This window comes from Entelurus aequoreus, linkage group LG21 (genome assembly GCF_033978785.1).
Source record: "Entelurus aequoreus isolate RoL-2023_Sb linkage group LG21, RoL_Eaeq_v1.1, whole genome shotgun sequence".
NCBI classification, from domain to species: Eukaryota; Metazoa; Chordata; class Actinopteri; order Syngnathiformes; family Syngnathidae; genus Entelurus; species Entelurus aequoreus.
Window position 1 is genome coordinate 22,780,279 of NC_084751.1, and position 25,441 is coordinate 22,805,719.

The 25,441-nt window shown below is 38.5% G+C and overlaps 1 protein-coding gene across 2 annotated transcripts in view; it reads left to right on the forward strand.

Annotated features, from left to right (window-relative positions):
* Window positions 1-25,441, forward strand: part of LOC133638504 (potassium channel subfamily T member 1-like) — a 66,390-nt gene that overhangs the window by 37,994 nt on the left and 2,955 nt on the right. The window contains exons 10-26 of one of the 2 annotated variants that reach the window (XM_062031177.1): window positions 191-371; window positions 441-605; window positions 4,193-4,329; window positions 14,053-14,116; window positions 14,219-14,327; window positions 14,577-14,685; window positions 19,690-19,839; window positions 20,023-20,252; window positions 20,318-20,534; window positions 20,680-20,895; window positions 21,078-21,183; window positions 21,315-21,487; window positions 22,965-23,036; window positions 23,135-23,269; window positions 23,359-23,470; window positions 24,982-25,083; window positions 25,251-25,334. In XM_062031177.1, the coding sequence (XP_061887161.1) occupies window positions 191-371; window positions 441-605; window positions 4,193-4,329; window positions 14,053-14,116; window positions 14,219-14,327; window positions 14,577-14,685; window positions 19,690-19,839; window positions 20,023-20,252; window positions 20,318-20,534; window positions 20,680-20,895; window positions 21,078-21,183; window positions 21,315-21,487; window positions 22,965-23,036; window positions 23,135-23,269; window positions 23,359-23,470; window positions 24,982-25,083; window positions 25,251-25,334 (2,362 nt within the window). The remainder of the gene's footprint in view (window positions 1-190; window positions 372-440; window positions 606-4,192; window positions 4,330-14,052; window positions 14,117-14,218; window positions 14,328-14,576; window positions 14,686-19,689; window positions 19,840-20,022; window positions 20,253-20,317; window positions 20,535-20,679; window positions 20,896-21,077; window positions 21,184-21,314; window positions 21,488-22,964; window positions 23,037-23,134; window positions 23,270-23,358; window positions 23,471-24,981; window positions 25,084-25,250; window positions 25,335-25,441) is intronic. The other variant, XM_062031176.1, reaches the window with a different exon arrangement.

Consider the following 25,441-nt stretch of genomic DNA (forward strand, 5'->3'; position numbering starts at 1 on the left):
AGACATCTACAATCACAGTCCTGGCGATGTCATTTAAAGCCCCTTTGTGGCACCGTCCGTTTGTTTTTCATTCCCTGACGGCTTTTATTTGAGGTGTGGCATTTCTTTATATAAGTGGACCTCACAATTAAATGTGGTTATCTGCAGCTATCTAAGCAGAGGCTGACTCACTATTGTCTATTCTAAACAGCACATGTGGAATCCAGCACCTAGAGCGAGCAGGGAAAAACCTCTCCCTGTTCAACTCCTTCTACTTCTGCATCGTCACCTTCTCCACGGTAGGCTTTGGCGACGTCACACCCCGGATTTGGCCGTCGCAGCTTTTGGTGGTCATCATGATCTGCGTGGCCCTGGTGGTGTTGCCACTGCAAGTAAGTAGATGTTGGTGTTTAAACCACATGTGGGTTTTTGTAGTCTCACAATGCTTGTTGGTGGGTTAGTTTGAGGAGCTGATGTACCTGTGGATGGAGAGCCAGAAGTCCGGGGGGAATTACAGCCGCCACCGCGCGCAGACGGAAAAACATGTGGTGCTGTGTGTTAGCGCGCTTAAAATCGACCTGCTTATGGACTTCCTCAATGAGTTCTACGCCCACCCCAGACTGCAGGTACCAGTCGCCACCCCCGCCTTTAGGTTATTCTTGTGCTGTCAATAAACACAAAGGGTGAGAAGAGAATAGTTATGAGTATATGTTTCATATGCATACATTTCTTATTCTTCAGTCTTTTCATTAGCATACAACCAGAAAACAACCCTCTCGCTCCCCCATGCTGTATGTGTGATTACCAGCACATCTGTAATATTGTATTATTACTGTGTCAAAATGAAAATCAAGCTTTAGCATTTCACATAAAGTGCATATTTTTATCCAAAAAATGTGTTTATATTAATAAAAAAAATACAAGAATTACCAAATTACGCAAAGAGAAGTATTATGGAACATTCAAAGTTTATTTTAACACGACACATTCTGTGATGCTGGTTCACTCCCAAATTGGCCTAATTTACTTCAAGTAGAAATAATATAAGGTGGATAAATACTACGGGTTTGCATGCACTAAATAAAACATGTGAAAACTTAACAGCACACGCAAAGCTGATCGACTAAACATGTGCAAAGTGGATTCCGTCTGTTAACTGACCAAAATAAGGAGCGCAATCATTAAGTGTCTCTGTCTGCATTATGTTTGCACAATATACAGTATGCTATATGATTATCAAAACGCAAATGCAAATACCTGTATATTATACAGCACATGCAATGTGATTTATCAACACTCATCACTGTTTTGGGGGCACTTTTGAACGTTTTATTTAGCACCTCTGAAAAGTATGTGCAAACTGACAGTTACGCACACGGCCATGAGAAAGGATCGGCGCTCGCTCTGCAAAGACAGACGCTGGACAGTGAACCTTCCGTTTTATGTGTATATCAATATATGTACCGTATTTTTCGGAGTATAAGTCGCTCCGGAGTATAAGTCGCACCGGCCGAAAATGCATAATAAAGAAGGAAAAAAACATATATAAGTCGCACTGGAGTATAAGTCGCATTTTTTGGGGAAATTGATTTGATAAAACCCAACACCAAGAATAGACATTTGAAAGGAAATTTAAAATAAATAAAGAATAGTGAACAACAGGCTGAATAAGTGTACGTTATATGACGCATAAATAACCAACTGAGAACATGCTTGGTATGTTAACGTAACATGTTATGGTAAGAGTCATTCAAATAACTATAACATATAGAACATGCTATACGTTTACCAAACAATCTGTCACTCCTAATCGCTAAATCCCATGAAATCTTATACGTCTAGTCTCTTACGTGAATGAGCAAAATAAGATTATTTGATATTTTACGGTAATGTGTTAATAATTTCACACATAAGTCGCTCCTGAGTATAAGTCGCATCCCCGGCCAAACTATGAAAAAAACTGCGACTTATAGTCCGAAAAATACGGTATATATATAATTACAAATATTAGCTATACTGTATGGTGTATTCAGCAATATATTTTTATAACTTCATTGCTGCATGCTGGTTGACTTAAGGGGCTGAATAAAACAAATGCAATTGATGCAATTAGTGTCTGTTGGCAATTTATTTTAAATGTTTGTTTTTTTAATTTGGAAAAAATTACAGATGTCCGATAATATCAGCAGTCCGATATTATCGGCCGATAAATGCTTTAGAATGTAATATCTGAAATTATCGGTATCGTTTTTTTAAATTATCATATCGGGGTTTTTTTTTGTTTTTTTTAAATCAACATAAAAAACACAAGATACACTTACAATTAGTGCACCAACCCAAAAAACCTCCCTCCCCCATTTACACTCATTCACACAAAAGGGTTGTTTCTTTCTGTTATTAATATTCTGGTTCCTACATTATATATCAATATATATCAATACAGTCTGCAAGGGATACAGTCCGTAAGCACACATGATTTTGCGTGCTGCTGGTCCACTAATAGTACTAACCTTTAACAGTTAATTTTACTCATTTTCATTAATTACTAGTTTCTATGTAACTGTTTTTATATTGTTTTACTTTCTTTTTTATTCAAGAAAATGTTTTTAATTGATTTATCTTATTTTATTTTATTATTATTTTTAAAAATACAGTCAAAATTAGACATAATAATGTGTTAATTCCACAACTGTATATATTGGTATCGGTTGATATCAGTATCGGTTGATATCGGTATCGGTAATTAAAGAGTTGGACAATATCGGAATATCGGATATCAGCAAAAAGACATTATCGGACATCCCTAGAAAAAATATAATTATGATATATCTCTTACATTAAAAAAACGAAACATTTTCATTATGCATTGTCTTGCGTTTGAGTCATTCCAGACACACACATTTGCAGCGGTGATGTGATCCACAGCTTCGTGCAGAGAACTAAAAATGTTGCGATTCAGAAAATGTGTTACAAATTATAGATGTGTGTTGTCGGTGCAACAAATCACACACAGGTAGGAGCATATTAACATGTGCAGTAAATGATGGAGTCTCCCACTGTGAAAACTTCACTTAAATAAGGCGGTCAACTGAATAGCACGTGCAATGTTAGTAAACACATGTAACACGCCCGTTAATAGTACACACACTATTGTATAGCTTGTGCACGCTGTTTAGCAAGTGTGATTTGGATCCTAGGCCCTTACTGTACAATAATGCTAAAACAAAGTAAAAGTACTCACCATTTGAAGGTGCCTAATGGGAAGGAAACAGGATAGTGCAGGGGTCGGCAACCCGCGGCTCTAGAGCCGCATGCGGCTCTTTAGCGCCGCCCTAGTGGCTCTCTGGAGCTTTTTCAAAAATGTATGAAAAATGGAAAAAGATGAGGGGAAAAAAATATATTTTTTGTTTTAATATGGTTTCTGTAGGACGACAAACATGACACAAACCTCCCTAATTGTTATAAAGCACACTGTTTATATTAAACATGCTTCCCTGATTCGAGTATTTGGCGAGAGCCGTTTTGTCCTACTAATTTTGGCAGTCTTTGAACTCACCGTAATTTGTTTACATATATAACTTTCTCCGACTTTCTAGGACGTGTTTTATGCCACTTCTTTTTCTGTCTCATTTTGTCCACCACACTTTTAACGTTGTGCATTAATGCACAAAGGTGAGTTTTGTTGATGTTATTGACTTGTGTGTAGTGCTAATCAGACATATTTGGTCACTGCATGACTGCAAGCTAACCGGTGCTAACATGCTATTTAGGCTAGCTATATGTACATATTGCATCATTATGCCTCATTAGTAGGTATATTTGAGGTCATTTAGTTTCCTCTAAGTCCTCTTAATTGAATTGATATCTCATGACACGTACACTATCTGTATGTAATATGGCTTTTAATTTTTTGCGGCTCCAGACAGATTTGTTTTTGTATTTTTGGTCCAATATGGCTCTTTCAACATTTTGGGTTGCCGACCCCTGGGATAGTGTAATTTAGTGGTGTTTTGTAGATATTGTTGGAATTGTGTGTCTACAAAAACACAACTTAAACTTAGTGCTGGTTTCATTAATGTGTACCGTTTAAGTAAGGTGTCAGTCAAATTAATTTGGATATGTAATTAAATGAATTGTATCGCTCTATGTACCTTTTCCTAAGTCACAGTGAGTTATATCTCTGATTCTATGGTTATCACCACACATTCTGTAGGATTACTACGTGGTGATACTGTGTCCAAGTGAAATGGACCTGCAGGTGAGGAGAGTCCTTCAGATCCCTCTGTGGTCGCAAAGAGTCATCTATCTGCAGGGATCTGTTCTCAAAGACCAGGACCTGCTGAGAGCCAAGTGAGTGGATGCTTTAAACCAGGGGCTGTCTCGGGGGCCACATTGGGTTAAATATTTAGAATTAAAATAACGTCCTGCGATGTTTGAAGGTGTTGTCATACATGCATAAAAAGAAGTTAACCACCCATCCATCCACTTGCTACACCGCAGGTGGGGTACATTTGGGACTGGTCAACCATCAGCCGTGGACTAGTATACCTTTTAAGTGCAGATTAAATGGGTCACGCTATTTAATGTTTTTAACTGTCATATAAGTGTAAAAAAAAAACATGTTAACCACTATATATGTGTGATGGACGAACATGCAGAGATCCAAATAATGTAGTTCTTCAATTGGTACTAACCGGTAATTAACTCAAAACACTTTTATCTCAAGTCAACACCATCCATTGAAATAATAATAATGATAATAATTCATTTTATTTATATAGCGCTTTTAAAAGGCGCTTAAAGACGCTTACACAATAATCAAAATAAAACATGATCATAATCATAAAAGCACATACTGTATATTAATACAACAACCAGTTAACATAAAATGGGCAAAATGAAAAATAACTTTGTGTTATGAGATGGTTTGTCCAGTTCTAAAAGCAGTTTTGAAAAGGTGGGTTTTTAGTCTTTTGAACATTGTGGGATTATGACATGAACGGATAGAAAAAGGGGGAGAGAGTTCCAGAGGTCCCCCCAGGTTCTGTGCCTGGGTCTATGCGGAGGGACAGCAGGTGATTGTTGGTGGAACGCAGGTTTCTAACAGGAATGTGAGGGGCAAGGAACTCAGACAGCTAGAACGGTGCCATGTTGTGGAGGGCTTTAGGGGTCAGGAGAAGGATTTTGAACTGGATGCGCTGCGAGATGGGTAGCCAGTGAAGTTCCTGTAGGACAAGGGTGATGTGGTCATAGCGATGGGGACGAGTGAGGGGGCGTGCAACAGAGTTGTGGATGAGTTGAAGTTTATGGAGGACTTTGAAAGATGAACCACAAAGGATGCTGTTGCAGTAATCCAGTCTGGAGGTGATGAATGCATGAATGAGTGTTTCAGTGATAGGGAAGTACGGGTTGGGTCGGAGATGAGCAATATGAGGTGACCACAGAACTTTCCTCCAGAAGGTCTTATCATTGTCCATGTGATGTCAGACGAAACAAAAATTGAGCTGTTTGGCCACAATACCCAGCAATATTTATTTATCATAATATGTTTGGAGGAGAAAAGGTGAGGCCTTTAACCCCAGGAACACCATAGCTACCGTCAAGCATGGTGGTGGTAGTATTATGCTTTGGGCCTGTTTTGCTGCTAAGGGACCTGGTGCTTTACAGAGAGTAAATGGGACAATGAAAAAGGAGGATTACCTCCAAATTCTTCAGAACAACCTAAAATCATCAGCCCGGAGGTTGGGTCTTGGGCGCAGTTGGGTGTTCCAACAGGACAATGACCCCAAACACACGTCAAAAGTGGTAAAGGAATGGCTAAATCAGGCTAGAATGAAGGTTTCAGAATGGCCTTCCCAAAGTCCTGACTTAAACGTGTGGACAATGCTGAAGAAACAAGTCCATGTCAGAAAACCAACACATTTAGCTGAACTGCACCAATTTTGTCAAGAGGAGTGGTCAAAAATTCAAGCAGAAGCTTGTGGATGGCTACCAAAAGCGTCTTATTGCAGTGAAACCTGCCAAGGGACATGTAACCAAATATTAACATTGCCGTATGTATGCTTTTGACACAGCAGATTTGGTAACATTTTCAGTAGACCCATAATAAATTCATAAAAGAACCAAACGTCATGAATATTTTTTGTGACCAACAAGTACACTACCGTTCAAAAGTTTGGGGTCACATTGAAATGTCCTTATTTTTGAAGGAAAAGCACTGTACTTTTATAAATAAATGATAAATGGGTTATACTTGTATAGCGCTTTTCTACCTTCAAGGTACTCAAAGCGCTTTGACAGTATTTCCACATTCACCCATTCACACACACATTCACACACTGATGGAGGGAGCTGCCATGCAAGGCGCTACCACCACCCATCAGGGGCAAGGGTGAAGTGTCTTGCCCAAGGACACAACGAACGTGACTAGGATCGTAGAAGGTGGGGATTGAACCCCAGTAACCAGCAACTTTTCAATGAAGATAACTTTAAATTAGTCTTAACTTTAAATAAATACACTCTATACATTGCTAATGTGGTAAATGACTATTCTAGCTGCAAATGTCTGGTTTTTGGTGCAATATCTACATAGGTGTATAGAGGCCCATTTCCAGCAACTATCACTCCAGTGTTCTAATGGTACAATGTGTTTGCTCATTGGCTCAGAAGGCTAATTGATGATTAGAAAACCCTTGTGCAATCATGTTCACACATCTGAAAAAAGTTTAGCTCGTTACAGAAGCTACAAAACTGACCTTCCTTTGAGCAGATTGAGTTTCTGGAGCATCACATTTGTGGGGTCAATTAAACGCTCAAAATGGCCAGAAAAAGAGAACTTTCATCTGAAACTCGACAGTCTATTATTGTTCTTAGAAATGAAGGCTATTCCACAAAATTGTTTGGGTGACCCCAAACATTTGAACGGTAGTGTATGTGCTACAATCACTCTATCACAAAAAAATACAAGTTGTAGAAAGTATTGGAAATTCAAGACAACCATGACATCATGTTCTTTACAAGTGTATGTAAACTTTTGACCACGACTGTGTATAAAAACTTAATGGAGGTGTTCAGATGTTTTTTAAGGGCTTTATAGACAGAATAGAGCAACTCCCACAGGCTCCATTGTAAGCGGATTTTAATCGCATTTATTTACTATTTTGAGTGCATTTGAAAACAAAAATACACCTGTCGTAATGTCTTTCATAACGAATGATAATGATATGCAAAATTCCCCAAAAAATATAGTTCCCCTTAAGTAGGGACACCAGTGTACTTGGGTGATACCCTCAAAACCTCAAAGTTTTTGAACGGGATATTTTTAAAATTGTACGACCTTTCGGGGTGCCACTGTAGTCAGACCAAGGTAAATGCAATGCGTAATAGCAACTAAACAAAATGAAAATAGCAAATGTTGTATCACTTTATATGACTGGAGACAAACACCAGTTTACAAACAATAGACCTGTTTACTTACTTTCACAATTTTCTACAAAATATAATTGTTATTTTAACAACAGATTGGATAAAATGTTGAATAAAATTGGAACACTCACAGAGAACCAGTACAAATACAGAGCCGATATTTCAATATCAATTAATCCAAATAACGGAGAAATAATGCAATAGATGGTAAACTGTGTGCAGCTGCAGTGTTTATGGATCCAACAAAAACATTTGACACAATTAATCATAATATTTTAATTAACAAATTATAACGGTTGGACTTAAACTGGATAAGTAGCTACTTAAAGGGGTCATGTTAAGATTTTTTTATATATATTTGAAACACTTTCCTGTGGTCTACCTAACATGTAATGGTAGTTTTTTGGTCAAAATGTTGCATAGATTATGTTTTGCAGACTGTTTTCAAGCTGCTTTCTGACCGTCATTTACGGGCCACCATTTCGACACCATATCTTCTCCCCGCCATCTTTGTTGCAGTTTTTAGCACATTTATAGCGACTCTACTCAGAGATACAAGTTAGAACTTTACACTACTTTGTATTAGAAATGGCAACAGCAGAGGATGCATGTACATATATGAGCCAGTCTGCCCTACAACGAGAGGATAGCAAAAAAGAAGGAGCTTATTGATTACAGCGCGGACTACAATGGTGGACCCGCGCAAAGCCCTTTGGGGAAATGTATACCATATATGGATTATCTGCTGATGTCGCACTTGGGAAAAACGTCACAATTGGTGAAAATTCCAAACAGCTTGTTCGGAGGAAGTAAAGGAAGGCAAGATTGTTTTATAAATATCTCTGCAATTCCTCCACAGTTTGACTTCAAATGTTCGAGACTTATGCAGATCCTAAATAAATCCTACATAGCCGTTACCAATAGGTAAGAGAAGTTGGTTATGCATACTAGGTCCTCTTTAACCAACAGGAATCAATATGTGAAGCTAGAAAAATGTGTCTACGTCGCTAAAAATATCTTGCAGCATACACCAGGGATCAATTCCTTTGACCAAAATTGTTCAATCTCTACGCAAAAAACATTTGTAAATTTACCGAAAAATTTAAGTTAGTACTATTTGCAGATGACACGACTGTGTTTTGTTCAGGAGACAACAGAAGCTAATATAAATAATAACGGAAAACATTTTACAAACTAAAGATATGGTTTGACAAAAATAGACTATCTTTCAGTCTTTGTAAAACTAAAATAATGCTATTCGTTAACAGTAGAAGAGAAAGTCAAACACGAATACAAATAAACAAATTAGATATTGACAGAGTAAACTGTCAAGATTCATGGTCCGGATCATGTTTTTGTTATGTTCTGTTAGTTTTAGACTCCATAGTTCCTGTTTTTGTGTGCACTCTTGTTTGTTTTGGTTGCCATGGTGGCATATGATTTTCACTTGCCACTGGTGTTCGGACACTCACCTGGCTCTAATCAAGAGACTATTTAAACCACCTTTGCCAGTCAGTCGGCCTGGCGTCATTGCTCGTTTCAGGTCTGATTCTATAGTTATCCTAGTTATTGGTTATGCTAGTTACAGTTTCATGTTGTTCTATGCCATAGTTCATGTTAGTTGTTTCATGCCACAGTTTCATAGTTGTTCCATGCCATAGTTAGGTTAGTTGTTTGTTTCTTGCTATGCTATAGTTTATGCTAGTTGTTTGCTTCACGCTATTGTCACGCTACCCTCCACGTAAGTCTTGTTTATTTCATGCCACAGTTAGAGAGTTTTTGCCTGTTATTTTGTAGATAGATTAATAAATATGTTCCTACCTGCAAGCCTTGTCCGGAATAGTCCGTTTGCATCCCGGGAGAACAAACCTCGCAGTAAGCTACGAAAAACCCTTTATGACATAAACTACATGTATGGTGTGATAATAGACAATAAAATTAACTGTCACAGAACAAGAAGTTAAATAAATTGTTAGTTATTAATATTAAATGGAAAAGGGGTAAATTAAATAAGCTTTGCGTCTTCCTACTCCTTTTTTAGGAATTTTGTAATAAGAAACTGGAAATATGTGATGTCCATAGGCGCCGATCTACATTTCTGCCAGTGGGTGCTCGGTGAATGTGTATTAAAAAAAAAAAAAGAAAAGATGTTCAGCGAAGTTAATATCCCATATGATTTGTGGCTATATTATTTTGTAAAACGGACCAAACTCGCCACAAAATTAACTACAACCAAATAGATTTTTGTAAAATTCCCACGTTGGTGCTCGGCATTGTCATGTCATTGTCATTGGATCGGCGCCTATGGATGTATCATATTGTAACTGTACCCCGCCTTCCGCCCAAGTGCAGCTGGGATAGGCTCCAGCACCCCCCGCAACCCTGAGAGGGACAAACAGTAGAAAATGTATGCATGTTCGAAATAAACTTAAACCATGAACCATTTATGGCCATTGAAAACACCAAATAGCCAAATATATGGACCATCATGTCCTTGTGAACGAGCTAACATCTCGATCATCAGTGATGGCTGGCGGACATTAATCAAACAGATTTAAATTGCGTACAGACAAGACAGTTTTCGAGCAAATGCATACAAGAGTCTGGGTACATGCTGGCGTGTCCTGCGAATGACAGCATTGCAAGTCCTCCCACGCACCTTTCTCGTTGGAACCTGCCCTCTCATGGCACTGTTAATGACATGCAGAAACAGTCACTGCACGCTGCTCAGTGAGGTGGGAACATTCAAGGTTTCGTATTTGAAGCCAACACCGAATCGACAGATGACCAGTTAAATGTCATTGCAGGTGTGACAGGCTGACTCATTGCCGGTGGGCACTTTAAAAAAAAAAAAACACTTTCATAACCATTATGTATCTTATATTTAAAACAGTCTCCATAGCTTATGAAATTAATGTGTATAAATCAACTTGTCAAGTTATTTTTTGATTGTGTTTCTGACACAGCAACCCCTGGTTTGCCATTTGAACCCCCGAGTGGGCGTGGTTGGCACATGACAATTAGTGATTTGAGAATCCATTCCTATTACACTACAAAAACTGAAATCTAAGTAAGATTAAATATCTCAAATAAGGGTGATATTTGCTTATTTTCTGTCTGATAAGATAATTATTCTCACTAAGCAGATTTTATGTTAGAGTGTTTTACTTGTTTTAAGGGTTTTGGTCCTAAATTATCTCAGTAAAATATTACAGCTTGTAGCTGAGATTTTATGACCTATATTGAGTAAAACATGCTTGAAACTAGAATATCAACTGTTGCAAAGCTGTGTCATCAACACTCACAAGTATAAAACTAATGTTTTAAAGTAATAATTTCTTATTTCAAGCATGAAATAAAAAATCATGACTTTAACACAATTTTGTCTCATAATTAAAACGGATGACAGCCAAATGGACTTTTCTGTTTTATTTTCAATGAAACAAGAGACAATACGTACTCATAAAATAGTACAGTTGGCACAGTACAGTAAACTGACAGTTAATATTTAAACATTTAACATGTGACATTTCTAACAATTTTGAACAGAAATAGTTCATGCACTTTCAGATGAATTCTTCAAAATTACAATTAAAAAATGTTTGGCCCGGGGCCGGGCTGTATATATGCGTACTAATTGACTGAAAGAACACGCACTTGGCGCGATGATGTCATGTTATCAATGGAAAAATGCATTTTTAGACAATATGATTTCCCTGAGTGGCTAGGAAACCCCGAGAGTAACAAGCGGTTGCCTTGTTGCCTTTCCATTAAGAACAATAAATTAGTTTTTAGTATAAGTTTGCTGGTTTCAAGAAATGTAATGCCAAGCGCATATCAATATGTCAAGATAATGGCACTAGCATTTACTTAATTTAAGAATATTTTTCAACATATTGAGCAAAAAGGTCTCATATTATTTTTTTTTCTACCAAGAAAAGTGCATTTCTTATTCGTGAGAATATACTTATTTTAAGGTATTTTTGGGTTCATTGAAGTTAGCTCATTTGACTTGTTTTGGAAAGTCTTGACAAGCCAAATTTTCTTGTTCTATTGGCAGATATTTTTGCTTAGTTCAAATAAAATACCCCTAATTTTTGTATTTTTTTTCCTTGTTTTTGAACACTGACTTTTTGCAGTGTACTGATTCGAGTTCGATACTCTATTTACTTGAGTCACCCGTCAGAGTGCATGTGCGTGTTTCCCCACAGTCTAACCCAGGGGTGTCAAACTCAAATACAGAGTGGGCCAACGTTTAAAACTGAACAAAGCCAAGGGCCAAGGTTGAACAAAATAACCTTTTAATAGGGACCCAAACAAGTTTTGCATTGAATATTGAACAAGCAAGGCTTATATAACTTTATAGTGACATGCAAAATCGAGTTTCAAATAATAATAATAATAATTCAGAAATATCAATGGCATATCAAATAACAGTTAAATAAAAATTGAATGCCTCTTTTCTATTTGCAGCCTTCTGAGGTAAATATCCATATAAACTTTTTCCACAGGCTAATAATAAATTTGAAAATAAAACAATAATAAAACAATAATGAATGAGTCAAACATTCAAGCCTTGAAGTAGCAAGAGAAAATGCATGAATAAAACGTTAAATATTGCTCAGTTTGCTACACTGATTTGCTTAAACACTGAATATGGAACAAGCAACGCTTATATAACTTCTGTGCAGTGAGACCGTATTGCTATATGAATTATTGGTCCTGGGTATGACTCAAAACTGCATCCGTTGATGAGGCTTCAGTTCGGGAGTTCTGGAGTTTTGGGGAAGGTGGAGTTACCCCTCAGTCATCATTGCTCCCAGGTCCACTCTGACCCGGGGTGGTAGTACCTGTCAGGGTCCCAGCTATGGGTTAAATAGCATTTCAAAGACCTCAACGGTGGAAGTGGCGGAGGATGACACTGCATGTCACAACGGCACTGAAGGCGGATGAAAGCTGCAACAGAGGGTGGTCTCCAGTCGTCATGGATCCATGCCACTGGATCAAGGCCCCTCTCTGCCAAGAACCGTGTGGTGGCTGCAGGCGCATCAGTCTCCCCACGCTAAAAGACGTCACGCGCAGGCGTCCTCCCGAATGGGAACCCATCCATTCTGAGGACAGTCATACTCGACTACGAGTGACTGCCGATGATGAGTGCAAAATCAACTTTCAAAAAACAAACGAAAAAACATCAATGGTATATTAAATAAAATTTAAATAAAAAATGGAATACCTCTTTTCTATTTGCAGCCTTCTGAGGTAAATATCAACATTATCTTTTTCCGCAAGCTAATAAATTTGAAAATAAAAGAACAATGAATAAATCAACCATTCAGGCTTTTTTACTGCTCAGTTTGCAACACACTGATCTAATCTGATGTGCCCAAGTCAGATACCTGGCATCTTTTCTGGGATGCTAGTTCATTAATGTCGGGGCTCAGGTGGGCGGAGTTTGGTGGTAGCGGGGGGTGTATATTGTAGCGTCCCGGAGGAGTTAGTGCTGCAAGGGGTTCTGGGTATTTGTTCTGTTGTGTTTATGTTGTGTTACGGTGCGGATGTTTCCTCCCGAAAGGTGTTTGTCATTCTTGTTTGGTGTGGTTTCACAGTGTGGCGCATATTTGTAACAGTGTTAAAGTTGTTTATGCGGTCACCCTCAGTGTGACCTGTATGGCTGTTGATCAAGTGTGTCTTGCATTCACTTATGTGTGTGTAGACGCCGCATTTATCATGTGACAGGGGCCTGCACGCTGTTTGTATGGAGGAAAAGCAGACGTGACGACAGGTTGTAGAGGACGCTAAAGGCAGTGCCTTTAAGGCACGCCCCCAATATTGTTGTCCGGGAGAAATTCGGGAGAAATTCGGGAGAATGGTTGCCCCGGGAGACTTTCGAGAGGGGCACTGAAAATCGGGAGGGTTGGCAAGTATGAGTATTAGCGGTGAATGCGGTGTTACCGGCGGGCCAGCTCTAATGTTAATTTGATATTGCCTCAAGGGCCAAATGAAATTACACGGCGGGCCAGATGTGGCCCGCGGGCCAGAGTTTGACACCCATGGTCTAACCCCTCTGAATTAGTCCCATATTCAATCATATTATTTCTTTAAATTTAGCTAACGGTAGCAGGGGTGATTAGTGAAGGAGCTTACGGAGACGAGTACCCATGAGTCTCGATTCAAAATTTTTGAGTGACTCGTCTATGATTCACACATCTCGCAAGCCAATTTTCTCTTTGGCTTATGAGGCACAGTGCTCCATTAAATCCGTCAAGCGACAAAACCAGGGAAGATAACATAAATAACTTTGTGGATCTGTTGCCAAGCTAAACATAAAGACAACATCACATATTTTTTATTTAAAAAAATGTTACTGTTTCACATTCTCAGTGCATTCAATCGATAGCAACTGGCCAGTTTGGTTTGTCTTAGAAGACGTTTTGTCTCTGATCTAAGTAGGCTTCATCAATTCATGCTCATAGACTTAGATTGGTCAGATCTAGTTGATCTGACTTGACTTGGATGAGATGTCTTTGAAGAAAAACTGAACATTCCAGTTGCGATTATTTGAAAGCCCTAAGAATACAATGACTTGGATGAATGAAAACATCCATAGACACTGTTTCACATATGTTGTCTTATTATTATTTTACGCAGGATGGACGATGCCGAGGCCTGTTTCATCCTAAGCAGCCGTAACGAGGTGGATCGCATGGCAGCGGTAGGATTATTATGTCAACTCCAAATGGTTTCTGCAAGTTCTGTGTCATGTCAAAAACACAATTACACCTCAAATCAAAACACATAATCCTTCGTCCTACAGGACCACCAGACCATCCTGAGAGCCTGGGCCGTCAAGGACTTTGCTCCAAACTGTCCACTTTATGTTCAGATCCTCAAACCTGAAAACAAGTTCCATGTCAAATTTGCAGGTTGGATTAAATGTCAACTCAGATTTTGTGCTTTTTTTTTTTTTTACATTCACTGATATTTTTTTTCACAGCAGTATTCGCTGCCCCCTAGTGGCCCTGAATTCAATGGACAAAAGTGGCTTTAATTGCATTCTGAAAACTAAGCCTAGCTAATGACCTTATACTTGATGTATTTGTATTTTCTTTCTGCTGTTGCTTAATGTTTTGCTTTTTTCATTTTGAAATCCAAATTTTCAATTTTGTTTTTAGACCATGTTGTATGCGAGGAGGAGTTCAAGTATGCCATGTTGGCTCTCAACTGTGTGTGTCCCGCCACCTCGACCTTGGTTACGCTCCTTGTGCACACCTCCAGTGGAAGGTCAGTTATTTTCTCCTATGGAGGCAATTTAAAAATCTCCTATTAGGCAAAATGTATATATTTAAAATGATATAGTCGATTTATCCGTTATACAGTGCTCAATACCGGGGTAGAGCGGAATATACGTTAGGTCAGGAAAAAACACAGAGGCTATAATATCCCTAAAAGCCTGTTTCGCAGGTTTCCCTGCTCAATAAAATCCCTTGACGAGCAGGGAAACCTGCGAAACAGGCTTGTAGGGATGATATAGCCTCTGTTTTTTCCTGACCTAATGTATATATTTTAAATGATGTTAGAGAATCTAAGCACTATACCATCTAAAGAGGCGCTCAATTGGTCGGTTATGACTTTCGGGCCACGCGTGACGTCATGGACAAAAAACCTTGTCCTTTATGGACATGATATTGCCATTGATTGTTAGATTAGTAAGCACCATGTAGAGCAGTAGTTCTCAAACTACAGTATGTGTACCACTAGTGGTATGCAGGTTTCATCTAGTGCAGTGGTTCTTAACCTGGGTTCGATCGAACCCTAGGGGTTCGTTGAGTCGGCCTCAGGGGTTCGGCGGAGCCTTCGCCACGGAGGTAAAGCCACATCCGACTTATCGTGTAAATAAAAACTTCTCTCTATCAGCGTATTATGGATACCCCCAAACAATGTTCCCTCTAATTTTCCATCTGATTTGCAGGTTGTTTGATTGATCGATTTAAACTTTTACTAGCAGATTGCAAAGGAAGAGAATACATTATATGAAACAGTCAGTGGCGGGCGGTGAGGTTAATGTCTGGTGAGGCACGACTGCATCCTCACAGTCAGATTTACAAACATATGAACCTGCAGTGCAGGTGTACCTAATGTTGTGTCCCTGCGGTCGTTCGCGGCTCCTGCAGCGCGAGCATTGTTGTTTTTGCACTTTTTGGCTTCTTGTTAAGTGACTTTTTTTGGGTGGATTCGGTCTTGCACGTGGAGGGTTTGGGTGCGGGCTTTGGTTGGTGTGGCGCTCCCGTCGGGCGGTGCATTCTGCGGCGGAGGTGCTTGGCACCAGGAGGCGGGGTTATGAGACGAGCCTCACACAGTGTGTCTTCGCAGCAGTTTTATGAATGCTCAGCACTTTACACACATACAGTTGTTGACAAAATACACTGTACATTATATACCTCAGCTAACTAAACTATGGAAATGTATAATATAATTCATATAGCAATACAGTCTCACTGCACAGCAGGCCAGCAGTTAGCCGAGTCATTGCACACAATCCATGTTGAGGCACAACGCAGTGACATGCCTCAACTGGCTGATGATCACCGCACCGTCTCTTCTCAGTATTTGAATGGCAAATGTGAAAATAAAAATAAAAATAATCTAAAACTGGTGAAGTTAAATGGAAAATAACTTTAGTATAATCACTGGATACATATAACAATTTAAAACAATTTTTTTTCTTTTTACTTTTTTTTTTCTTTCCATGATGAGGCCGTGCCTCCCCTGCCTCTAGTGACTGCACGCCACTGGAAACAGTACAGTTTACACAGTGCAGTACATATTCCGTACAATTGACCACTAAATGGTAACACCCGAATACGTTTTTCAACTTTTTTAATTTGGGGGTTTCACGTTGATCAATTCATGGTAATGTGTGTAAGGTGTGTAATTTGTTGTGAGTTCATGCACTGTGTTGGTTTTGTTCTTTGAACAAGGTGATGTTCATGCACGGTTCATTTTGTGCACCAGTAAAAAAAACATGACTTTTTCTTGAATTTGAAAAAAAAAACATTTTATTTTTCACTAAAGAAGGGTTCGGTGAATGCGCATATGAAACTGGTGGGGTTCGGTACCTCCAACAAGGTTAAGAACCACTGATCTAGAAGTACGTCAAATAATCACTTGATTAAAGTACAGTGTTTTATTTTCCTATATTTAAACACAGTGTTACTGTTCAAAATGTGTGTGATGTTACCGTGGTGAAAAATATTAAATATACTTGTTAAATAAAACCTCTGCCTTTTAACGAATACTTAAGCCTACTACGCTACTGCTTTTTAATGTTGGTCATTATGGTGGTACTTGGAGAGCGAAGTTTTTTCTAAGGTGGTACTTGGTGAAAAAAACTTGAGAATCACTTTGTAAAAACAAAAAAAACCAGGCTTAGCTACACATCTTAAAATGAAACCGGCAGTTCTGCCAACTATCTGTTAGCTACAAACATGGGAGCTGTAAGTTTGATCAGTTTTTTTATTCAGCAAATAACCTAACGTAGCATGATGTTGCTGTTAAAAAGTGCAGTTTACAGTAGAGTGCACAATAGCTTCTTGGAACCTCACACACTGCTGAAGACATACATGGACAAACATAGCTTATTAGCATTAGAGCTGCAGTACAGATACACAAAATGGCATGTTCCCAGTAGGGATAACTAAAAGCGCTTTTAAGCTGTCCAAATTCCAATATCAAGGTTAGATTTTGAACACTTTGAGTACACTATTTTAGGACCTGTGCGACAAAATTCAAAATAGTATGATGATACAATGGGACCTTTCAAATTCTCCTGATTTGGCAAAGAGCAAGCAGCTCGGTTCTCCATATGAAAAGCTTTCTGGTGATTTTGCCCCAGTGTGCAAACAGATCCCTTTACAACATTGACGTCAGCAGCTTGAAGGGTTACCATTATCTCAATCAGTCGAAGCACAAAAAGGCAAGCTTTCTATCTGGCATAGAGTTTTAGCAAGGCCGTGTTATGCAGTTCATTGAATAATAGCCATTGTATTTTAAAAACAGTAGGGGTGTCAAAGTAGCGGGTTAATTGCAATTCATTCATTACAGTCACATTTAGCGTGTTATATTTTGCACTAATCAAATTTTTAATGTTAAATGTTACCGTCTCTGCATGCCTGCGCGTTTTCTCTCCTTCTTCTTGTGCTTCAGAGCAACAACACTACCGCCACGAAGCAAGTAAGAAGTAAGAAGCCCCGGCGAAAAAGACGTCTCACTCTGTTACAAGACTTTGCCGATGATGTTAGCGGCTTTAAATAGTCAGGATGAGATGAATTATAACTAACGGTGTAAAATGTTCATAATAAACTTAAATACATGTCAGACGAGTGTTTGTTTGCATAAGTTTAATTGTCTCGTTTTTTAGCGTAAAATAGACAGTTTTATTTTTTGTAGCTGTAAAAAAATACAATTATGGGGAAATGGGGTCATTTCCAGGTGTGTTTTAGCACACATAAAGCTGACTTTATACTATTATAACACATCTGTGATTAAATTTGGTGATGTATTACATGTGCAATAATGTGCACATTATATTTCAAATCAGAGCACATTTAGATGGAGGTGAATAATGTTTTAATCGCCTGTGCTTGTCTTAAGGTGCTGGAATAAATAAAACCAAAAGTCATGGTTCTATTGTTAAATAATAGAGATGTCCGATATCGGCCTGCTGATATTATCGGCCAATAAATGCTTTAAAATGTAATATCGGAAATTATCGGTATCGTTTTTTTAATTATCGGTATGTTTTGTTTTATTTCTTAAATCAACATAAAAAACACAAGATACACTTACAATTAGTGCACCAACCCCAAAAAAAACTCCCTCCCCCATTTACACTCATTCACACAAAAGGGTTGTTTCTTTCTTTTATTAATATTCTGGTTCCTACATTATATATCAATACAGTCTGCAAGGGATACAGTCCGAAAGCACACACGATTGTGCGTGCTGCTGGTCCACTAATAGTACTAACCTTTAACAGTTAATTTTACTCATGTTCATTAATTACTAGTTTCTATGTAACTGTTTTTATATTGTTTTACTTTCTTTTTTATTCAAGAAAATGTTTTTCATTTATTTATCTTATTTTATTTTATGAATTTTTTTTAAAAAGGACCTTATCTTCACCATACCTGGTTGTCCAAATGTGTTAATTCCACGACTGTATATATCAGTATCGGTTGATATCGGTATTGGTAATTAAGAGTTGGACAATATCGGAATATCGGATATCGGCAAAAAGCCATTATCGGACATCCATATTAAATAATGTTTAAAACTCAACATAATTTTAAACATTGATGTACTTGTACGAGACATCTGTGATTGACAGTAACGAAAGCCAACATTTCCTCCAATCCATGGGAAATGTTTTACAAAGTTTAACATCTATTGTGACAAATACATACATTTATTTGTCAAATCTATTATGTTGAACCACTATTGGTAACATATGCTAGCACTCCGATTTATAGGTCTGTTTTATGTATTTTATATTATCTGATGCAGAGAAAAGCAACACGTTCAACATTCAATACCTAATGCACAGAGAAGTGTTTTTTTAATAGAATAGAACATAATCCCTTTTTTTTGTCATCAAAGTTACAAAATTAAGTCCCATCCATCAGTGCAATAAAAATACCTAAAATATACAGTCATAAAAACAGTCACACACAAAAAACACACGCACACACACAATTCCTCACATTAAAAAATATTGCATGTTTCCAAATTGTACCAGCTTACAAAAGTTCAGTATTTCAAGAACAGAAACTTTTGGCAGTGTTCCATTCCATTCTTATGTGTTAATTTCAGCACTTTATATGGACCAGTCTTTATTTTAGTAAATACAACTGCATATGTTTAAGTCTGTTAAAACAATAAATGACTAAAGCTAAATTTCTTTTGTGTAGTAATGTAATGAATTTAAATAAAAATACCTCAAGTTGAGGCCCTTCCTAAACATTTTAGGTGAGATTAACCAGATTAATTAATTACAAAACATAATGAATTAATTGCTTATTTTTTTTAATTGCTTGACAGCACTAAATAATAGTGTCCAGTTATTACCACTTCATTAGGCACAATTTGATTAACTTTAATACAGGAGTTGTATCAAAAATACAAAGATTTGATAGACAGAAGGGTATTTCTTGGAGAGCGGAGGTGTAGGTTCTAAATGCCAAAGTTGTTAAAAGTGTCAGAATGAATGCCATTTTCTTCCTCATGCAGGGAAGGACAACAGTCTCCGGAGCAGTGGCAGAGGATGTACGGATGTTGCTCTGGCAACGAGGTCTACCACATCAGGCTGAGCGACAGCAAGTTTTTTGGGGCGTATAGCGGCAAAAGCTTTACATACGCTTCCTTCCACGCTCACAAGAAGTGAGTAGGTTAGCCCTTAGAAGGACAAGAAATTATCATATTTGGTAACTTAAACATGAGTCAAAAGCCCCTTTTATACTGTCCTGTTCGCAAAGTCGACCTATGAACTCACTTATCTGACGAAAGCTGACTAAATACAACTATACTACAATAATTTTTCTTAAAAATTGTGTTGTCATACAGATATGGAGTGTGTTTGATTGGCATAAGGAAGGAGGAGAACAAAAGCATCCTATTAAACCCTGGCCCACACCACATCATGACTGCCACAGACACCTGCTACTACATAAACATCACAAAAGAGGAAAACTCAGCCTTCATCTTCAACCAGGAGGAACATAAGGGACGCGGCGGCGTTGGAATCTATGACGGACCCTCGCAGCTTCCTGTGCACAGCATCATCGCCAGCATGGGTGAGGCGCAACAGGCATGTTAATGCGCCATCATCGGTAAATGCTAAAGTGTGGTCCACTTACAGGCACCGTCGCTATTGATCTTCAGAACTCCAGTCCGCCTGACATTTCGGGCACCAAACTGATGCCACCCGCGCTCAACGGAACGGGCACTCGCCGACCGAGCATCGATCCGGTTCAGGAGATTGCAGACTCCTCCTCAATCCTGCCATGTGACCTCCTTGGTGATCAATCAGAAGATGACTCTGTTTTCACTGATGAGAGAAGCCCCTGGCCCACTGAGTAAGATGATTGTTGGTTTTGATCATACCTGCTGATTTTGTAAATGTAACCCCTTACAAAAGGCATTGACAATTTAGCTTTACAAACAGAGACACAAAATCTAAAAAAAAAATCTTGAGGGATATTGGTCCACTCATCTTCACAGATTTTCTCCAAACACTGAAGGTTTTCAAGGCTGTTGCTTGGCAAGTTCTCAAAGTTTCAACTCCCTCTATACATTTTTCATGGAATTAAGTTCCAGAGACTGTCTATGCAATTCCATGATCTTTAATGTGCTTTTTCTAGAGTCATCCCTTTGTTGCCGCGGCCGTATGTTTCGGGTCATTGTCATCCACAACCCATCTTCAGAGCTCAGGCTGAGGCAAATAAGCTCTCTTTGACCTCATATGTCACAGATTCACAGAAGTTCACACTAGTATACTCAAAATCTTGTAAAAAAAATATAACTTCCAATATTCCATTTTCCAATAATTTTGTCCTCCGAGTGTTTTGAGTAGTTTGTGTAAACTGGCATCTGAACAATGATACTATTTTTGTTGCCAGGTACATGAAAGGTTACCCCCCTAACTCTCCTTACATCGGAAGCTCGCCCACCTTGTGTCATTTGCTGGCTGAGAAAGCCCTATTTTGCTGCCTACGTCTGGACCAGGTGGGCAGTCCTGTTTTGTTCTGTCACCTTAGTCATCCGTCTTGCATCCTGCTGTTCCTTCTCATCTACCTTGACTTGAGTCGTCTATCCCTCTGTGAAACACCCACTTTTTTCCTCTCTATTCTTTCCAGGGTTGCAGGCACAACAGCTCTGAGGACGCCAAAGCTTACGGTTTCAAAAACAAGCTCATCATCGTGTCTGCTGAGACAGCAGGGAATGGTCTCTATAACTTCATAGTGCCTCTCAGAGCCTATTACAGACCCAGGAAAGAACTCAACCCTATTGTCTTACTGCTGGACAACCCGTGAGTTCTCTTTTGTAACATACCATGTATTTCCTTCAGCACAAATCATAGGAATGCATCCTCTCACCAATAGCAAGCCAAGGCTGCTACTGCTGCTTATTACTGTGTATGAGAATAATAAAGAATGCGGCAGGCAGTAACCATGGCAACTTGCTCTGAACTTAAAAACACATCACTCCCTTCCTGCGGCACTCCCTCCCATCCTTTTAATGATGCACCCACACACTATGATACGTAATTGCAACACTTACAACAGTCTGGGGTCTCTTAGCAGCGGCTCTAAGCAGATGCATAATGTTCTTTGAACGGTGTCGCGGAGAACGGGTGCTTAGGGTCAGGTAATAGCAATAATTGAAATGACAAGATCACAAAGCGTATCCTGTCTATCCATTAGCTTCTTGCCGATCCATCTGTTTAATATAACCAGCTCTTCATCTACTACTGTGTTTATTCAATCAAATCCTCACCAACCCTTGTCTACCAACTACCTTGCTTCTTCTGTGTCAGAAAATAACCTCCTTCCCTACCTTTTTATTGTATCCAATCAGCTTTTAATACCCTTCTGTTTCGTTCAACTAGCTCCCCACACACCTTACAATACAGTAGCTGTCAACATTAGTTGTTTGCAATCCAATAGATCTCTCTACAACATATTTGGGTGTGGTGATGTTTTTTTGCAACTGCATTGAAATGTTTAAAATTCTGCAATATAATGAAATGAGTGCCACCCCCACTACTAATATGCACTTGTAATGCATACTTATTCATTTGATATACATCTGATTGTGTATGGCAGTTTTACGATACATTTTATAATTGCTTTATAAATACAAAAGTTTATGTTGCAAAAAACTAACTCTGTTTATATTTCTAATAACTATAATGAAATATAAAATGAACTTAAGACTGTATAATAGTTTTATGTACTACTCAACTAAACTGTTCGGGGGTCATATTTTTAGATTGCTAAGGACCAGTTTGTATCTTCAGTATTTTTTTAAATCATTTTGTACATGCAATTATGTAATCACTTATCTTTAAATTGATACATTGTATAGTCAAAAAATATTATTTTAAGATTGTCAAAATTCCTTTATGTGACATGAGCGCTCTGCTATTTTTAAGAACCGGCTTTTAAAAAAAAAAAAAAAACCTAGTCATAGATTTTCTGTATGACAGGTGTGTTCTGTTTTAAGGATCTACTCTAAAAAGAGAACACAAAAATACCAAGATGCTCTAGTGCAGGGCTAATTAACTGGCTGTCCGGCCCACAAATTACACCAGACCGTACGGTTCAGAAAAACTTGGAAGAGACCAAACATTTTTGCAGTAATGTCATAACTAGCTTTTTTTGCAGTGTGTCCTTAAAAACAGCAGGGCACTCCTATTATTAGTTATGGAATAGTTGTTGTCCTCTTTGCGAGGAAAAAAAAAGACAAATGTTTTTAATGTACAGTACTTTCTCTGTGATCCATAGGCCTGATAATCACTTCCTGGAAGCCATCTGCTGCTTCCCTATGGTCTACTACATGGCAGGGGCCATAGACAAGTAAGACCGTCATGTAGAGTTTACAATTTAGTAGATATACAGTGTCCTCTGGGAAAAAATGTGTATTTGGGTTATGATTGTTACTATGTGCATTTCAGTCTTGACAGTCTGCTTCAGTGCGGCATTATATACGCAGATAATTTGGTTGTCGTGGATAAAGAGAGCACGATGAGTGCAGAGGAGGACTACATGGCTGACGCCAAAACTATTGTTAATGTGCAGACAATGTTTCGGTAATCAATTAAATTTTATCATCACACCCTTATGTTTTGATGCTTATTGTCATTTTAGTGATGATTAAACACCTTACATTTTCTTCCAGGTTGTTTCCTAGCCTGAGCATCATCACAGAGCTCACACATCCATCCAACATGAGGTTCATGCAGTTTAAGGCAAAGGACTGCTACTCTCTGGCTCTATCCAAGCTGGAAAAGGTAAGACAAAGCAGAAAATGTTATGAATGCTAACTATTATCAAAGTTATTTTGTGTAGATATTACGACTGTCGAAGATAACACAAGTAACTTCAAAATACATTGATTGATTGATTGAAACTTTATTAGTAGATTGCACAGTACAGTACATATTCCGTACAATTGACCACTAAATGGTAACACCCGAATAAGTTTTTCAACTTGTTTAAGTCGGGGTCCACGTTGATCAATTTATGGTACAAATATATACTGTCAGCATAGTACAGTCATCACACAAGTTAATCATCAGAGTATATACATTGAATTATTTACATTATTTACAATCCGGGGGGTGGGATGTTGAGGAGGTTGGGGTGGGGGGGTTAGGTTGGGTTGCTATCAGCATACTTCAATCATCAACAATGATATCATCTGAGAAATGGACATTGAAACAGTGTAGGTCTCACTTCGTAGTATATGTACAGCGAGCGGTGAACATAGTGAGCTCAGAAAGCATAAGAACAAGTATATACATTTGATTATTTACAATCCGGGGAGGTGGGATGTGGTGGGGAGAGGGGGTTAGGCTAGGGTTGTAGCTGCTGGAGGTGTTCTTTTAATGCGGTTTTGAAGGAGGATAGAGATGCACTTTCTTTTACACCTGTTGGGAGTGCATTCCATATTAAGGTGGCATTGAAGGAGAATGAGTTAAGACCTTTGTTAGATCGGAATCTGGGTTTGACGTGGTTTGTGGAGCTCCCCCTGGTGTTGTGGTTATGGCGGTCATTTACGTTATGGAAGTAGTTTGACATGTACTTCGGTATCAGGGAGGTGTAGCGGATTTTATAGACAGTGCAAGTTGTTTTATTCTGTCCTCCACCCTGAGCCAGCCCACTTTGGAGAAGTGGGTAGGAGTGAGGTGTGATCTGGGGTGGAGGTCTAGAAGTAACCTGACTAGCTTGTTCTGGGATGTAAACATCTGATCAGTATTTTAACAAAGTGTTTGATTGTGAGGCATTAAAAGCCACAAAATGCAACGGGTCCATCAGACCCACAAACACTGGCTGAGTAACAACAATATGAACACCACACAAGGGTTAATTTATTGCATTGCTTTTTGCGTGTTGTAAGGAGTGATTTGAGGTTATTATTGGGTTGTTTATCTACTTCGGTTTTGCACTTTTGGTATTCGGAGTATTTTATGTCTGTCTTTTATGGCAGCTAATAGGTCCGGATTCATCCATGGTTCAGAGCGGGCTTTGATCCTGACTGTTCTTACAGGAGCCATATCATGATGGGTCTTAAGATAATTATGTTACCAAGTTATGAGCAAAATAATTAATAATACATTTGTGTATGGCATTCTGACAGTAAAATTGTATTTGTGTCAATATAATGGAGTCTTTTTTAATAAAAGTTAATTTCAATTCTTAATTGTGATTAACCACGAAAGTGTGATTCATTTGATTAAAACAATTATTGTATCACAGCACTAGTTTGTGTATTTTACATTTCCTGATTGTTCCCCTCCAGAAAGAGCGTGACAAAGGCTCCAACTTGGCCTTTATGTTCCGCCTCCCCTTCGCCGCAGGCCGAGTGTTTAGCATCAGCATGCTCGACACACTGCTCTACCAGGTTAGCGCACAACAACAAGTTTTGACCCAATAAAGTTAAAAAAAAAAAAAAAAAAATAGTCAATAGCCCCTCCTTATATTCAACTCGGGGACCTTTCTTCTGTTGGTTTTGTTCATTTACTTTCTACCTGTTTTTAAAGTTACATTTTCTCTGAATTTCCACCTCAGTCTTTTGTTAAGGACTATATGATCCTAATAGCACGGTTGTTGCTGGGACTAGACACCACTCCAGGATCAGGATACCTCTGCGCTGTGAGTTGAACAAAGTGTTTTAGTGGTATAAACCACACCTAAGTACTGAATTATTGAATAAGACAGTATTATTTATATATATATATATATACTGTGTATATATATAT